General features: G+C 40.7%; 1 protein-coding gene across 1 annotated transcript in view; it reads right to left on the bottom strand.

Moving 5' to 3' along the window:
- The window catches only part of nt5dc1 (5'-nucleotidase domain containing 1), a 423,262-nt gene that overhangs the window by 12,407 nt on the left and 398,655 nt on the right, over nucleotides 1-12,200 (bottom strand). Inside the window, exons 10-11 of the mRNA XM_052024297.1 lie at nucleotides 6,413-6,577; nucleotides 2,259-2,427 (exon numbers count right to left, since the gene is read on the bottom strand). Coding sequence (XP_051880257.1) covers nucleotides 2,259-2,427; nucleotides 6,413-6,577 — 334 coding nt within the window. The remainder of the gene's footprint in view (nucleotides 1-2,258; nucleotides 2,428-6,412; nucleotides 6,578-12,200) is intronic.

Genomic DNA, 12,200 nt, shown 5'->3' on the forward strand with positions numbered 1-12,200 from the left:
ATGCACCCCAGGGATGTGAATACCAGCTGCCAAGTAGCTAACTTAGTGCAGATGAGAGATCAAAGTTGTGACCTTCCTTGTCTGTACTGGCTTGGTATCACACAGGTGCATTTAACTGCTGAGTTAAAAGGAGACTTCCAGATCATAGAATTAGGATAACATTTCCTCACTCCCCTGAAGGACGAAAGGAATTAAACAAACTACACCAAGACTCTGTACTAGGGATCTGTTGAAAATTCTGAAGTAATTTTCTCATCCTCCATATCATTGTTTAATTGCAATGGAAAAAGTAAAAAAAATATGCCTATAGGATGAAATATTATTTGGCATTTCCATGAATGATCATCAGAGGAATATCAGATACTATGCCAAATAATATGCAAAATAATACATTCTCCTTTCAGATGGAGCATCACCACACTGACACATTCCAATACAAATATACCAAAAAGACAAGATGCCCCCCAAGGTGTTGAATTTTATATTAAAATGGCACATTCCAGTTAATAATGTTTAAATGGTATTGATAATAGAAAGTCAATCTGGTAATGAAACACATTCCTGCCAACCTTTCTAGGTTGGTCAGCTTAATGATGCCAATCAGAGTTGTGTGGACAGAGGATTTGTATCCCGCAATTGCACCAAATTCACCACATTTTACTCTGACAACCTTCGCTGTTCCTTCGGTATCCAAATAAGAACTCCTTAGACTTCTTGTGCCTGCAGATTTTTGACTTTCTTCCCCAAATGTGTCACCTTAAAGCAAATTCATTGACCTTAAATTTATTATTAATTCTAAATTGTATTTATATAGGCACAATCAGTGAGTTGGTATGTAAACTGAAGGGAAAAGTTTGCTCAAAGCATGTCTTTGTGAAGGGTGATATTGCAATGACACCCAAGTCTGAGTAACAGACCTGGAGGTCATGATGTACAGTAGCACCTGCAAAAGCCAATTTTCCACTCATTGAACACTCCAAGGACTTCTGCAGAAACAAATATATGCAATTGTAAACATTGCAAATGACCACCAACCAGTCACCCCCTATCCTTGATCTACCACTGCCCCACCATATCGTCACCACTCCATGTGAGAAATTCCCTTTTCTTTATCCATTCCTAACATAAAGAACTACTTTTTCTTCTGTTCTTTCACTGAGATTTCTTCATCTGGATTAGGTTTAGCTTTGTTGCCCTTGGGTCTGAATGACCTGCTGACTCTAGTTTCCACCTTGTCTTGCCCCTCTGCTATTGATAGAAAGGAATAAGGTATTTTCCAGGCTCCTGGCAATGTTTCTGTAAGCATTAAATAAGTATAGTGACGGTTGCTTTCCTTCCTTTGGGGGATTCCTCAACCCAACATAGAGCAAACTTTTATTATAAATCATAATTAAACTCATAGTACATCACACTAATATAGGTAACATTCCCCAGGCCATACCATATTTATACTTATACTAGAGATCGCAAACAGTGGTGTTTTGCATCAGGGATGGGATGAGCTACAGGCACAGATTGTGAATGAAACCTGCAGATCTTCATATTTATTACTGTTCGGACATGAACTGAATCATGGAGATTTACATAATGACATCATTTGGTCTTTGAAAGCTTTCTAAAAGAGTTATCCGCTGAGAAATACTTCTCTGCCATTTCCACTATGTCTTAATTGTTCTTTAAAATATTCATTAATTTCCTTTAAAACAGATTGAATAGATCCCTCTCTAGCATTGGGAGACTAAGAGTTTTTTTTCAGTATTGGCCCTTACTTGAATTAAACTGCCCATCCATCCCACATACTACTGATCTGAGCACCTGCAGGCAAGAGACACCTTTTGGGACACCTGAACCTTTCTAACTTATGTGGGAATGGTATATAGACCGGCTTCAGGCCAGATTGCAAATGTGGTACAGTTGTGTAAAAATTGAGTTCGGTGGGGGCAAGTCCTTTATCTATGAAGAAAATCAATAAATAAGCATCTGCAGTAATGTTATCCAAACTAATTTTTCCTAATCAATGTGAAGATCAAAAATTTGCCCACCTTGATTACAGTATTATCCTTATATTCTCCTCTAATTTGCTGACCTATATATTCAGTACAATACAGTAACCACTGTTAAGGGGTAAGGGAAGTTAACATGCTGGGGAAGTAAGTAAGCATAAACTACTCCTATTTATGTTTCCTGTCCTTTACTATTTCTTAGGTTGACCCACAGGGAATTTACACGAACCTGCTGTCAATTTTTTTCTTTCTTACCTGCTATAGCCTGCAGGCTGGGAATAGCAATGGTGCTGTAAGTGTTAATGTTGTTGCTGCACCATGTATGCACCTGGGTTTCACCTTCACCCTCTAGCCCTGTGACACCATCCACAAAATAGGAGCCCCACTGTTCGGACACCACTGGCCACATCCTCTGTTGCGGGCCCTGCAAACAAGATAACAGTTGAAAAGATGAATGAGTGACAATTTCATAAAGGGTGACAGCTACATTTTGACCTTTCTCCCTCACCAAAATAACTTGGCAGAAGGATTACTTTAAAAATTGTATTTGTCAGTAAACTGTATGTATGGAATTAAAAAAAATGTTTGGAACAATTTAAAGCTAAGATACTAATGGACCAACTTTGAAGTTATTTCCAGTCGACTGAATGAAAGAACATATCATTTGTAGTCCTGTGTTGTGTGTTGTTTGCTTTGGAAGATTGGCAGGGGATCTGGTGGATCTTCCATTTTTGCCTTGATAGAGCCCAGAGCAAAAATGTTTTTCCCTGGAGAAGGCAGCAAGAACAAAATATTGCTGAGAGGATTATATTTTGTTTTGTTTTAGTTAAACGAGCCAACTTACTGAGAAGGTCATTGATCTGAAACACTGGGGCAGACCTTCCGCCCACATATGCCTGGATCTGCCGGCAGGTAACCTATCACACCTCCTGGAATCTGACGGGCTAGCACAGACTTCCAAAAACTTCCTAGCCTGAGAGCTAGGGAATCTGCCTGCTGAATCTGTGCCAGGTTAAACCTGGAGTACAACAGTGCTATTCATTTCAGTGGGAAGAACCAGCTGTTAGAGAAAAAGAAATATATCTTATTTTATTTAAGTCACTGTTTAAAACGGTTCAGAATTTGAGTTTGTAAAAAATTAATAATTTAAACATTTTAGCTTTTTTTAATGTAGTCACAGAGTCATACAGCACAAAAACAGGCCCTTCAACCTGCAATGTCCATTAAGTCCCCATCTGTACTAATATCATTTGCCAGCACCTGGTCAATTGCATTCTATGCCTTGGTGATTCAAGTGCTCATCCAGGTAAATCTTAAGCATTGTGAGAGAATCTGCCCCCACCACCCTCTTAGGTCATGTATTCCAAATTGCAACCATCCTAGAAGTGATTTTATTTTCCTTGTATCTCCTCTAAGCCTCTTGCTCCTTACCTTAAACCTATGCCTTCTGGTTATACATACCTCTGGAGTAGGGAAAACATCTACTGCAGCCCACCCCATCTATGCCCTTCATAATTCTCTCCTTAATGTTTGATAAAAGCTTTATTCTGGCACATCGCCTAAAGCATTCACCATGTACTTTCTACTGCTTCCTCTCATTTGTTGGATGGGTACAGAAGACTGAGATGTAGTGATGGGATTCCTTGAGCTAAACTTCCTAAAGTACTTTATTTTAGAATTGATTCTAATTAAAATAAATATGTTAACTCTAAAGTTAAAATAACAATAATCATCAAGACTAAAGTATTCCTCGGAAAATTCATGAACCATACATGAAATAACAGCATCTCTTGTGGGACAGTTGGAGATTGCCTTGCCACATTTCTTTAATAATTCAACTTGGTATGACGCACATTATTTACATTATATTTCACTGCACTGCCTGGGAAGAGTTGTCAGACATTCCTTCTGGCCGTCAAACAATCATTACACTGCATAAATTGCTCTCAAGGATTTTTTAATAACAGGTTGATAAATCCCCAGTCCATTCCTTTCAATTCAGTCCTCCACTGCTGTAATATTATATCAATGGGCAGAAACTGAGCTTGTAAAACATTGATGTTACAGGCAAATATGCAAAACTATTCGGTGAGTGGTCCTTATTCATTGTAAGTTCAGAAATCAAATTCTGGATTAAATCCACATCAATAGCAAAAAAAAGTATCTGCAGGCAGGCATTTTCCCCACTGTAAAGTGAAACTCTTAGATTGGAGCTTTGCCTACTTGCTATAGATCAGCAAATTAGGCACGGAGTTCAATAAAGCTTCAGGCTACTGACAATTTGTCCTCTGTTTCTATCAGATTTTTATTTTGTTTTCATTCTGCATCACAGTTCCTGACAACAACTTGGACAGGACATCGAAATATATTTACTCTTGCTCAGTGTAAGACAAACTTACTTTCTACGACTGACATACTTTAGTCTTTGATGGCATTGCCTACACCAGTACAAGTCAAGATTTATGAATTTGCCAAATGAGCTACAACATAATCTTTTCATTGGAGTAGCATGATTCGAAATTGTACTCAGATATGGTAAAAGTGCTCTTTTAGCTTGGTTACCTATCAGATGGGAGGGACATTCCTAAGAGATAGGTTGCGTAGAAGATCAGGAAATATTTTACAGGGCAGTTAACAGAACGTACAAGGCATTGCTATTAAGTTTGCAGAGGTATAATTGACAGTGGTTATAAAAAATTACAGGGGGATCTTGATCAGCTGAACAAATGGGCCAAGGAATGGTAAATGGTGTTTAATTCAGATAAGTGCGAGGTGTTGCATTTTGGAAAGTCAAATCAAGGTAGGACTTTCACAGTGAATGATAGGGCCCTGTGGAGGTTGTAGAACAGAGGGACCTTGGAGTTTAATTACATGGTTCCCTGAAAGTTGAGTCACAGGTAGACAGAGTGGTGGAGAAGGCTTTTGGCACGCTTGCCTTCATCAGTCAGGGCACTGAGTCGAGAAGTTGGGAGGTCATGGTGCAGTTGTACAAGGGGCTGGCATTTGAGGCCGCATTTGGAGTATTGTGTTCAATTTTGGTCACCCTGCTATAGGAAAGATGTTAGGAAACTGGAAAGAGTGCAGAAAAGATTTATAAGCATGTTGCCAGGACTTGAGGGACTGAGTTATAAGGAGAGGTTGAACAGGCTAGGACTTTATTCCTTGGAGCATAGGAGACTGAGAGGTGATCTTATAGAGGCGTATAAAATCATGATGGGCATAGACAGGGTGAATGCACTCAGTCTTTTCCCCAGGATTGGGATCAAAAACTAGAGGGCCTAGGTTTAAGGTGAGAGAGGAAAGATTTAATAGGAACTTGAGGGGCAATCTTTTCACACAAAGGATGGTATGCATGTAGAATCAGCTGCCAGAGAAAGTGGTTGAGGCAGGTACAATAACAACATTTAAAAGGCAGATGGACAGGTACGCGGATCGGAAAGGTTCAGAAGGTTATGGGCCAAACTCTGGTAAATGGGACTAGCTTGGATGGGGCATCTTGGTCATCATGGAATAGTTGGGCTGAAGGGCCTGTTTCTGTGCTGTATGACTCTATGATAAGAGTGCTGGAGCGAGGGAAGGGTTGTTGTTCCTGCTTCTCCACAGGTTGCATCTCTTCAGATGCAGTCGACAAAAGATGAAATGAACTAAAAAAAATACAAAGTTTAACACTCTATTCTCACTGCAACAAACATTGAAAATGTTTAAACCCTGTTGAATAAGATGCAATAGAGTTTGTAACAACTTACTAACTGCTGAACAAATCTCTTGAAAAACCACTTTTATATATGTGGATGGCCATTTCTTCAGAAGAGAATTTGCAAATGTTATTGTTTTAAAATAATATATATTAACCATAGAACCATACAGCACAAAACAGGCCCTTCGGCCCACCATGTTGTGCCATCCATCAAACCACCCTCACACTATCTAACCCTTTCCTCCCGCATATCCCTCTATCTCACATTCCTCCATATGCCTATCCAACAAACTCTTGAACCTGTCCAATGTATCTGCCTCCACCACCACCCCAGGCATATTCTTTAAAGATTCTTAATGCTATTTCAGTTTCTACATTCACCCCATGTGTATGTTCCGATCTTTATTTTATTTCCTGTATAATTTTTAAAATGTTCAATAAAATTGACTTTAACTTCTTGATTTGCCTTCCATGAGAATTTTCAATTTGATTGGCTGCTCAACCAGTTTGTTGACATCACTGTTTCTAGATGTCACATAGCTGCATGGGATCACTGCTTAATTTTTTGGCATGCATTCCTCTGAGGTCATTGGGAGTACCATTCCTCTGCTGTGGATTGGAAAATCCAAATCATGATCTTCAAATGTAAACGACAACTCTTCTTGCTATACTTGACCAAACTAATTATGATTAAGTTGTTTAGAATACTCACTTCATATTTTCCTTTCTTCTCCAGTGGCTCAGAGTCCTGTCTTTCCATTGTAACTTGTTGGCTGGCTTCAACTTCCAGCTCTTCCAGCACTAGGACTGTTTCACAGTTGTTGTAGCTGTGGGCTGGAAATATATCTGAGCGCATACTGTCACCAAAGTAAACGACCTGTGGATTGAATACCAGATATTACTCTGACCTCTCACGAGAATAAGACCAGACCAAAGATGAATATTAATGACATTTATAGCGTGTAGATTTAAAGAACATAAGAAATAGGAGCAGGAGTAGACCATCTGCTCCTCCCCACCCCCCCCCCCCCCACCTCCCCGAGCCCCGAGTCTGCTTTGCCATTCAATAAGATCATGGCTGATCTGGCCATGGATTCAGATCCACCTACCTGCTTTTTCCCCAGAACCCTTAATTCCCCTACTATGCACAAATCTGTCTGTGTTTTAAATATATTTAATGAGGTAGCCTCTAACTGTTTCCCTGGGCAGAGAAGAGACAGAGAAATGAAAAGGCTTATTTTCAGATTATCAGTTGAGGCGTACGGGCACACCATCAATTAGAAATGTAGGCAGTTTTCAATAGCTTTCCATGCAGGTGACCTATACGGCCATGTAATTATTATTCTGATAAAGGGTCTCTGACAACCTGAAACATTAACTCTGTTTCTCTTTTTACAGATGCTGCCTGACCTACTGAGCGTTTCCAGCACTTTCTGTTTCTGTTTCAGATTTCCATCATCTGCACTTTGTAAAATTTTAATTACTCTTCTTGCAAGATTTTCCTGTAGGTGAACATTAAGCTTTGTAAACAAAAACCTTTCTTTACTCCATCCTTATTTCAGTTAATATGATATTTATCATGTGCCAATCAAATAAATGAATACAGCATATTTTTGACATTAAAGCTTTATTTTCTTACTTTTCTGTCACTGAGTTCAAATTGACATCATAGGTATTGTAATTAAATACATTTATTGGAAAAAATACTTTCAGTGCCCTTAAATTGGAAGTTTTTTATATGGTGCTGGAAATGGCAAAATGAAAATCTTTCAGTCGCCTAAAATAGTCAGCTTGTAATTATTTTATGAAGACAACAGCTAGCTAAAAGTTTTAACAGAAGAACTTCTGCGTTTTGAGAAGGTGAGTATTCTAACTCTACCAAAATAAAACAAAGCAGTCACACCACTGTGCATGAAAAACAGAAAAAGGCCCAAAACAGCAGGTGAAGTTATTCTGAAATGATAATGCCCACTGTCATTTATTGCAAATGCACCCCCAACTTCAGACATTGGCAGACGATTAAGCTTTGCAGATTTAAGCTTGCTCCCTGAGGTGGGTTGCTCCACGAGGTGGGTTGCTCCACAAAAACAGCAATTAACTGTTTGGCTCTGCACTCAAAAGCATTAAGTGGTACGAAGTTCCCATATATGTAAGGTAATTTTAATGCAGAATGTTAAGACTTGTTCATTTCAGTCAAAATCTCCTTTCCATTGGCAGGAAAGACCTTACTTACTTCCAGTATTCTTTTTAGTTTGCCTTCTTCATATTCTCTTTCACAACCTTGTTTTATTTCACTATCTTTATCCAATATGAAATTCACTCACACAAACCATCCAAAGGATTATAACTGAATACCTCTGAGTCAAAATCCTGCTTAAAAGTTCGCAAAGTTCAGAATCGGTATTTTTCATTTTACAATTTGTCAATGTAATGGCACGATTACTTTCATTTATCACTCAGTTCGCAGATGCTGAACAAGATGGCCTCTCGCATCTCCAAATCCGGTTACCACATTGCAAAATAATGTTAACAGTAACAGCAGGCACCATTCGTTGGTTTGCCACTGCAACCATTTGAACTAATTCATAAAGGGTGATCAGAAACAGAATAATCTCTTGGCTACTTACACAGCACAACAATAGTCCTATCGCGCAGACAACTTCCAAAACCCTAATCCAACATGAGGAAAATCCAAACTGCCAATTATCATTACTGTTATAGCTTGGCAGAACCCTATCACAAAATCTCAAGTTGTTCAGAAGAAGTAAACTCAGAGTATCTGTGTGAAGGTATGACTTTGACTCAAAACAGCAATGTAGTACCGTGTATTACTTTTAATTTACTGCTTATGTAGTACATTATTCAGACCATATACTGCATGTGTTTCATATGCTGTATTCAAAGTGGGGGGGGGGGGAGAGAGGAGGAGGGAGAGGGAGAGGGAGAGGAGGAGGGAGGGGGGGGGAAAAGGAGCTTCGAGCGTGGGTAAGTACATGGAACTATGATGTTGTGGCCATTACAGAGACCTGGCTGTCACAAGGGCAGGAATGACTGCTGGAAATTCCGGGGTTTACATGTTTCAAAAGGGACAGGGAAGGAGGTAAAAGAGGTGGGGGAGTGGCTTTGCTTATCAGGGACAATGTCACACCTGTAGAAAGGAAGGATGTCCTGGAGGGATCGTCTACTGAGTCAGTGTGTGTGGAAGTCAGAAACAGGAAGGGAGCGATCACTCTATTGGGAGTATTCTACAGACCCACCAATAGCAGCAGAGACACTGAGGCGCAGATCGGGAAGCAGATTTTGGAGAAGTGCAAAATTAGCAGGGTTGTTGTCATAGGTGATTTCAACTTCCCTAACACTGATTGGCACCTCCTTAGTGTAAAGGAGATAGATGGGACAGAGTTTGTTAGGTATGTCCAGGAAGGATTCCTGTCATAGTATGTGGACAGGCTGACTAGAGAGGCCATACTGCACCTGGTACTAGGCAATGAGCCTGATCAGGTTTCAGATCTGAGTGGGAGACCATTTTGGGGACAGTGACCATAACCCCTTGACTTTTACTGTAGCCTCGGAGAGGGATAGGAGCAGACAATATGGGAAAGTATTGAATTGGGGGAGGGGGAATTATGATGCTATTAGGCAGGAACCTGGGAGTGTAAACTGGGAACAGATGTTCTTGGGGAAGTGCACAATGGAAATGTGGAGGTTGTTTAGGGAATACTTGCATAGGGTGCTGGATAGGTTTGTCCCATTGAGGCAGGGTAAGGATGGTAGCGTGAAGAAACCATGGTTGACAAGAGACGTAAAACATCTTGTCAAGAGGAAAAAAGCTTACCTAAGGTTTAGAAAGCAAGAATCAGACAGGGCCCTGAAGAGTTACAAGGTAGCTAGGAGGGAGCTTAAGAATGTACTTAAGAGATCTAGAAGGGGGCATGAAAGATCCTTGGTGAGTAGGATTAAGGAAAATCCCAAGGTGTTCTACACGCATGTGACGAATAGGAGGATGACTAGAGTGAGGGTAGGACTGATCAGGGATAAAAGGGGAATATGTGCCTGGAGTCAGAAAAGTTAAGAGAGGTCCTTAATGAATACTTTGTTTCAGTGTTCACCAGTTTGGGAGACCTTGATGTTTGTGAGGATGGTGTACAATGGGCTGATATGCTAGGGCATGTCGACATGAGGAAAGAGAATGTGCTGGAACTTTTGGAAACATTAGGATAGATAAGTCACCAGGGCCAGATGGGATATATCTAAGGTTGTTACAGGAAACGAGGGAAGAGATTTCTGCGCCTTTGGATCATCACTGGCCACAGGAGTAGTGCCAGATGATTGGAGAGTGGCAAATGTTGTTCCTTTGTTGAAGAAAGGGAGTAGGAAGAACCTGGGAATTACAGGCCAGTGAATCTTACTTCGGTGGTGGGCAAATTACTGGAGAAGATTCTTGGAGACAGGATTTATGGGCATTTGGAGAAGCATAGGCTGATTAGGGACAGTCACCATAGCTTTGAGTGGCAGGTTGTTCCTCATGAGCCTGACTGAATTCTTTGAGAAGGTGACAAAGCACACTGAAGGTAGAGCAGTGGATGTGGTGCACATTCATTTCAGTAAGGCATTTGACGAGGATCCTCATGGAAGGCTCATTCAGAAAGTCAGGAGACATGGGATCCAGGGAAACTTGGCTGTGTGGATTCAGAATTGGCTCACCCATAGATGACAGGGTGGTTGCAGATGGAGCGTATTCTGACTGGAGGTCGGTGACCAGTGGTGTTCTGCAGGGATCTATTTTGGGACACCTTCTCTTTGTGATTTTTATAAATGACTTGGATGAGGATGTGGAAGGGTGGGTTGGTAAGTTTGTAGATGACACGAAGGTTGGCGGTGTTGTGGATAGTGTAGAAGGTTGCTGTAGATTATAACAGGACATTGATAAGATGCAGAGCTGGGCTGAGAAGTGGCAGATGGATTTCGACCCAGATAAATGTGAAGTGATACACTTTAGAAGATCTAATTTGAAGGCAGAATACAAGGTTAATGGCAGGACTCTTAGCAGTGTGGAGGAACAGAGGGATCTTGGGGTCTATGTCCATAGATCCCTCAAGGTTGCCGCGCAGATTGATAGAGTGGTTAAGAAGGCATATGGTCTGTTGGCCTTCATTATTGGGGGTATTGAGTTCAAGAGCTGCCACATAATGTTGCAGCTCTATAGAACTCTGGTTAGACCATACTTGGAGTATTGTGTTCAGTTCTGGTTGCCTCCTTATAGGAAGGATGTGGAAGATTTAGAAAGGGTGCAGAGGAGATTTACTAGGATGCTGCCTGGATTGAAGAGCATGTCTTATGAGGATAGGTTGAGTGAGCTAGGGCTTTTCTCTTTGGAGCGAAGGAGGATGAGAGGTGACTTAGCAGAGGTGTACAAGATGATAAGGGGCATACATCGAGTGGACAGTCAGACTTTTTCCCAGGGTGACAATGGCTAAAATGAGGGGACATAATTTTAAGGTGATTGGAGAAAGGCATAAGGGGAATGTCAGGGGCAAGTTTTTTTTTTAAGAGTGGTGATTGTGTGGAACACACTGCTGGCAGAGGTTGTGGAGACAGATACATTAGGGACATTAAAGAGACTCTTGTATAGACACATGAATGATAGAAAAATGGAGGGTTATGTGGGAGGGAAGGGTTAGATAAATCTTAGAGCAGGATAAAATGTTGGCACAACATTGTGGGCCAAAGGGCCTGTACTGTGCTGTAGTGTTCTATGTTCAATCCCACGGACGAAAGAGTTTTCTAGTGAATCTGCTGTTCACTTTCACAACAGACTCTCATCCTTTCCACACTACAGGAAAACATTGCATGAAGGCAGTGCATGAAGTCTTGCAATATAGTTGCATAGATTCACCATTATATGTTGGCGATTATATTCCTTTTTTTGTCATGAAACTCATTCCATTAGCTTTCCTTATGGATGTATTTATGAGAATGCTTTTCTCAATGACATTCGAGCCCAAATCCCTGGATCCCTCTGGTCTTCCACGAAGTCCAGGTTTCCTGCATTCTAAGCATAATTATCACATTCTCAACCAAAAGCATTATCTCAGAATTACTGACACTGAATTCTGTGTGGAATTTGTTTTTACTCATTCCACCACTCCTGTTGGAGTTCTCTTTGGTTCCTGGAATTATTTACCATCATCTGTGAACTTTGGCTTTGCTGTCCTCTCTAAATCCCTGGGTCATGGTTCTGTTTTATTTGGAGTCAAACTGGAGCTGCTGTCTATCTACCAGCAAATAAGAATTCTGGACACGGGGCCTTTCATTTATAGATTTCCTGAAGGTAATGATTCAGAAAACACACACAGAGAAATGAAACCAGCAGGGGAAAACAAGGTCATGATATCAATCGCAATGTGGGAAACCAACTGAAAAATCTGGAAATATGGTGAACTGAATGACAGCCGGCTGCATTGATGGTTGACTGGCTGTCATGTGCAAATCAAATCAAA

The sequence above is a fragment of the Pristis pectinata genome, chromosome 10, assembly GCF_009764475.1.
Source record: "Pristis pectinata isolate sPriPec2 chromosome 10, sPriPec2.1.pri, whole genome shotgun sequence".
Classification (NCBI taxonomy): Eukaryota; Metazoa; Chordata; class Chondrichthyes; order Rhinopristiformes; family Pristidae; genus Pristis; species Pristis pectinata.